Source organism: Osmerus eperlanus, chromosome 13 (genome assembly GCF_963692335.1).
Source record: "Osmerus eperlanus chromosome 13, fOsmEpe2.1, whole genome shotgun sequence".
In the NCBI taxonomy this organism is placed as follows: Eukaryota; Metazoa; Chordata; class Actinopteri; order Osmeriformes; family Osmeridae; genus Osmerus; species Osmerus eperlanus.
This window is the reverse complement of record NC_085030.1, coordinates 10776183-10781976: the sequence shown is the minus strand read 5'-3', so window position 1 is coordinate 10781976 and position 5794 is coordinate 10776183. Positions and strand designations below refer to the sequence as shown.

Sequence of the window (5794 nt, the reverse complement as noted above, 5' to 3'; positions counted from 1 at the left end):
GGACACTGTAAAAACACAAGCACGCTTGCAGCAGACGTAGAGTTACCTTTAATATTAGGCCTATGAGAGCTAGGCTACAGTATAATAAATATGTTGAGTGCTATTTATTCCACTTCTAATACTCGATTACGTCATGTCACATAGCGCTCTCACAAGTGATCGAAACGTTTTCATTCCACCTCTGCCGAAAGAGCAAACCATTATAATGTATATTAATTCTAACTTGTATTGACCTAATTACCTATTTAAATGTGTAATAATAGGTTCCAAAAAGTACCAATTTAAAAGAAAAGTAACGCTGCCATGTATTGAATAATGCACGAATCAGCAAAATAAGTATTAAAATGGCTTTAATGATAGTGAGCAACTTGTGCGTTTCACAACAGTAGTGTTTCCACAACATTCACATATTCAAATTTGTTAATTTCCTTTGGCCTTTATACTTTGATTTTACAAGTGCTTTTGTCAACTAACATGATGCTTTCGCAAAGTTGCAGACAGGTATGCATATTGTTCAGCTGACACAAAGGGATGGTAAAGGAGACCTTTAGAAAGGTATATCAAAGGCACATCATGTCCCAAACTCGTCTTTCTAGCTTTAAGAAACATGTCTTCTTATTAGGGAATCTGACCATATAAAACAGGATGACTGCTGGCTATGATTAGGCAGCAAGTAATACAAAAACAAGAAGTACAAAAACAAAAAAACACTAAAGCTGAAGAGAGCTAGTCATTTGACACAAGCCTTCTAGACACAAAAACAAATCCCACAAAACCCACACTTACATATACATGCATATCTTCACCCAAACATTTGTCAGTAAACCCCCCAAAAAACTCAAGCTTATCCTGTAACTAGCATAGTATTTACACAAGTTTACCATTATTTATTCCTTATCCTCCTTTATCCAGCCTCAACTGACTAAGACACAACAGCCAAGACCAGACAAGTTTAAAGCTCAAATCTCTGACAAACATTTAGCATGTTTTCTCTCGACAGTCTGAACTTGAGACCTAACTGGTTCTCACAGGTCAAATTACGCTCTTACAAAAACCACACGTATCTTTAAACGGATATACTAAAATAACGCACACTGTGGATATCCAAGCCTCTTTGTTACATTTAGTGTGAATACTTAAATAACTTTGGGCTGGCTAAGTGCTAGCTTGTTCATCACACCCCGATGGTCCACCTGCAGGGGCTGCCCTCCATGCCAGGGGGGACGGGGTGCAGGTGGAGGGGGAGAGAAGAGAGGCGAGGCAGAGGGGCCATGCTTCCTGTGCTCCAGGAGTGAGGAAGGGTGAGAGGCAGGGTGGGCGGGGCAGAGGGGCAGGGGGGACTGGCGAGGGTGGAGAGGGGCTGGAGGAGGAGGCCGGCCACAGGGAAAGACGGGGCAGACTGGATGGAGCGCAGGACTTCTTCTGCTGGAGAGAAAGTGAGGAGAAAGAGAGGGGGAGAGAGAGCGGAGAAGAGAGGGAGAATCAGTGTAACCATGCGGTGCATGATTTTGCATGAGTTATGTTGGCCATCGTGTCTGTAAATACGTGTCGTCACCCTCTGCTCCACCAGGGGGCACCAGCAGTCTCTGAGCCGGCCTGTTCCCGCCCCGGGCAGCCTGCCTGTAGAACTTCATAGCTGTCCTTGGACACTTCTGCACCCCGAAGCCTGTCTCATAACACTGGCCCAAGAACAACAGAGCGTCGCTGTCCTGCACAGATACAACACAGACCCGGTGACAAAGAGCGATCACACAGCTTATCTGATTATTATCAGGATGTGTAATATTTTCTGGACACAAGTCCAAAACATTCTCAAAAGAGGTGTAAGACAGTCAATATAATAAACTGCTCTAAAGTTAAATGTATAGTCTAATACTTCTCTAGAGATAGTAAACATTAAAATAATAAACATGGAGTTAATAATTGTAGTCTTCCAACTGGACCAAGAAAGCACTTACCCCTCTCTCCGCTGCCATCCTCAGGTAGTGGACAGACTTACAGCCATCTCTGACTGGCTCCTGGGAGAAGAGAGAACCCAGGTACATCTGAGCCTAAGGAAAGAAGGGAGGATGGAAAGAGAGACAGAGAGAAAAAATAAAAGAATAGACGGAAAAGCAATAGGAAGGAAAGAAGCGGCGAAAGAGAGAAGAAAAAGACAAGGGGAAAGAGGAGATGAGTAGGGAACATGAGCAGCGAGAGGAACGACAGGATAAGGAACCAGAGGAAAGAGTCAGTTAGTGGGGGCAAAATTCATGTGGCTTTCATTTTAACACCTCCCAACTGACCTCTGAACTCTCACCTGTGCGAGTCCTGCGACGGCGGCCTGTTCCAGCAGATGGATGGCTTTGTCCAGGTCCTCTGCACTCTGCTGCCCCCTGCAGCTCAGGAGGAGCCTGGCGTAGCGGTACTGAGCCTGGCTGTGTCCCCCTGCTGCTGCTTGGCTGTAAAAGTTGAGTGCCTGGACAGGCGGAGGAAGGGAGGGAGCGAGAGGGTGTAGTGAGAGAGAGAGAGAGAGGGTGTAGGGAGAGAGAGGGTGTAGGGAGAGAGAGCGTGTAGGGAGAGAGAGAGGGTGAAGGGAGAGAGAGGGTGTAGGGAAAGAGAGAGAGAGGGTGTAGGGAGAGAGAGAGAGAGGGTGTAGGGAGAGAGAGGGTGAAGGGAGAGAGAGGGTGAAGGGAGAGAGAGGGTGAAGGGAGAGAGAGGGTGAAGGGAGAGAGAGGGTGTAGGGAGAAAGAGGGTGCAGGGAGAGAGAGGGTGTAGGGAGAGATACAGGGGAGAAGATGAAGACAACAAGAAACAGCATTAATACACAACATCACTGGTGTGTGAGTGTTTGGCTGTATTTGTGTGTGTGTGAGTTCTTACCTGGCCCTTGTCCTTCCCTACTCCACGCCCTCTCTCATAGCAGACCCCCGTGTTGAACTGGGCTTTACTGTAGCCGTGGCGAGCTGCAGCCAGGAAACACGTGAAGGCTGCCTCATAGGCGCCACTCTTAACGCTCTCCAGACCTGCAGCAGCCACAGGAAAGTGACCTCACACAATCAGGAAGTCATCTTTGGCACACCAATGACAGTCAAGAGTTCTCTCTCCCTTCTTCCCCCCTGACAAAGTTAGTGGTTTATGGTCTCGCTGTGATTACCGATGATGTTGAGGACAACCGGGATGCTGGAGTCAGCCGCCTGTCTGAGGTCCAGCGCTGCCCCCGCAACCTTCTCCTCTGGCGAAAGGAAGTCCTGAACAACACAAACAGATGACAGGAAACACTTTCACATGACTAAGTTTAAAGTTTGATGATCAAGTTTCAATGTTTAAGGTCTTGGATTATATACAACTGAAGTTCAGATCTGAAAATATCAAAGCAAAGGAAATACCAAACTATTCAAAGAACAAAGCAAAAAAAGGAGCAGTCGTTATGCTGAAAACTAACCTGGTCGTCCTCCTGCTCAGACTGTTTCCTGTCTTCTGGTTGGTGTTCAGGAAGGGATGACTCGGACAAAGAAGACTCCTCTGAAGGTACATGAACAAATACCAAGTTAGTTTAAAACAACTTAGTCTGTCATATCATTATAAAGGAATGATGAGTGATGGAGATGAACCCTGAAGCAATCTCAAAACCAATTGTACCTTCACTGAAGACATACCTGAGGCTGAAGACTCCTGACTTAGCTGATGGTGAGGTGAGGAACTATGAGATGTCAGATGATCCAGGTTGTGGTCCAAGCTGCTGCTGCTGGCCTCATTGCTGCTACCCTGGGTCTGAGTCTGGGCTTGGGTCTGGATCTGTGTCTCTGGTGCCCCCCACAGGCAGCGTACAGTCCTCCCTCTGGGCAGGACATCACGTCTAGACACTGGACACACAGCAGGGGAGATCGGACCTCTGGATTAAGTCGAAATTGTTGTTTTGTTAGTGTACACCAGAGCTGCCAGATGGCTCGTGACTGGAGGTAAAGGTAGACTCACAGATCTCCAGTAGAACGCGGTAGCCACACTTCTGGAGGGTAGCTGTTACTGGCTGACTAGGTGCAGGGGTGGGGCCATGTCCGTACTCGGCACGCAGGGAGAACTGGAAGTGGATCCTCCTGCAGATCTGCAGCACCAACACCGCAGCGGCTCCCTGGACATCATCATCATCATCAAATACACATGTGCAAAATACATATGTGCAAAATGATTGGAAGTAGTGATGATTTTATGGACTGTTTTGATACTAATAAGCTAAATCCGAGGTATTGGTATTGGAGGGGGAGGGGCATAGAGGAGCGGGGTCTTACAAAGCCCATGGCGTCCAGCGCCGTGTAGCGAGGGAGCCCGGCGCTGCAGAACTGAGAGGTCTTCCTCTTCTTCTGTTTCTCTCCATCCTCTCCTTTCTGAGAACTGACAGATACCGAAAGACATTACTAAACGAGATCGAAAAGGCGTGCGATTTGAAAACAAAAATCACAGAAAATGTCACTCTCAAGCCCAGCTGTTTACAGCCTGGGACTGAGTCTGCTGTTAATACTGAGTCCTCAGAGCAGGGGTCTGAATTAGGGAGAGTGTTAGTCCTCAATTTCCCAAACAGCACATGTTACTTGGGGGATGATGCAACCTCCTGTAAAGAGTAGGCTCTGGAGCTTGGAAGGAGGGAGTTGAGCGACAAGAGTTTCCTCATCTGTTTTTTTTGTGAGCTATATGCATGCAGTCTATCACTAAGCACTCTAATGGCAGCATAAACACAGAGGATACAACAGTCAGATGTGGAGGTACCTGGGGTCAGAGTTGTGCCGAGAGGTAGACAGGAGAGTGGAGGTGTTGATGACCTCGTCCTCCACATGGTGGTTCTGAGAGAGGCGCAGGGGGGCATTGCGGCTTAGAACTGTGGGGTTAGGAGGTGAAAGAGACAGTTGCAACCGAAAGCGTTGGCAGAGTACACACATGACAAAGATGTGATTTTTCAGATCTAATTGTATGCATTATCTCTGGGGTGCACATTGTCTAGTCTCTCCTGATGGATCAAGTTACTAAGTTATTAAGTAACCGTTACGTATTGTGAACCTAGTTGGGTAAGACTTGTCCTTCAAGTTGTGTCGCAACTTCTGTTCTGTCAACCTTCCATACATCTTAAACCAGAACAGACCGGTTGGCAATGGGCTAGAAAGTGAAAGCATTGTGTTGGGTATTGTGGTATATCAGAAATTATAACAACAGAGCATACAAGAAAAAACTAAAAACAAAGCCTGACTCTCTGGTGCTGGCAAGATTACAACGGTTCCCTTAAACTAGCTTGAAAGTAGCTAGCCGCATTAGCCAACAATGGCAAACATAATTCACTCACTTCTTCCAACAAACCATTGCACTCTCCACATGTTTCCTGTAGCTACAGCGAGGCTTGAGACGAAATGTTTCCTAGGCGGTCCAAGTTCAGCATTTTAGTAAATTCTTGGACGTTTCTCGACTCTTTACTGTGGAGTTTAGTCCCCATGCCACCTAGAGCCAGCCCTCCTCAGTTCTGTACGAAAATAAAGCGGTCACGAGATATTTTGAGGCAACACCCGGAAATGAGGAAATCTCGTATGGTGAAGATAGAAGGTCGTTTACTCTGCAGTGACATCTAGTGGCCAACGATTAAACGAACGTACTGAAAATACAGAAACAGCAGAAGGGTTTATAAATGAAGTGACTTAATGTGACTACATAATTCAGGGCCGTAATCATAATATATATTGAGGGGGACACATCCCCCCCAATATTCAAATCTGGTCAAAATGTCCCCCCCCCAATATATTGATATAAAATATATATAAAATATAAATGTTCT

At 46.4% G+C, this 5794-nt stretch overlaps 1 protein-coding gene across 2 annotated transcripts; it reads right to left on the bottom strand.

Moving 5' to 3' along the window:
• Positions 1-333: 333 nt before the first annotated feature.
• Positions 334-5501, bottom strand: dele1 (DAP3 binding cell death enhancer 1). 2 transcript variants are annotated; one of them, XM_062476594.1, is made up of 12 exons: positions 5312-5501; positions 4744-4852; positions 4269-4371; positions 3958-4111; positions 3639-3845; positions 3425-3504; positions 3137-3230; positions 2863-3005; positions 2300-2458; positions 1959-2051; positions 1556-1709; positions 334-1425 (listed from the first exon to the last, which is right to left on the bottom strand). In XM_062476594.1, the coding sequence occupies exons 1-12, from the start codon at positions 5340-5342 to the stop codon at positions 1175-1177; spliced, it is 1578 nt and encodes a 525-aa protein (XP_062332578.1). In that variant the 5' UTR covers positions 5343-5501; the 3' UTR covers positions 334-1174. The 2 variants fall into 2 exon arrangements, with proteins under 2 accessions (XP_062332578.1, XP_062332579.1); XM_062476595.1 differs by having other exon boundaries at positions 334-1422; positions 5312-5500.
• Positions 5502-5794: the final 293 nt, after the last annotated feature.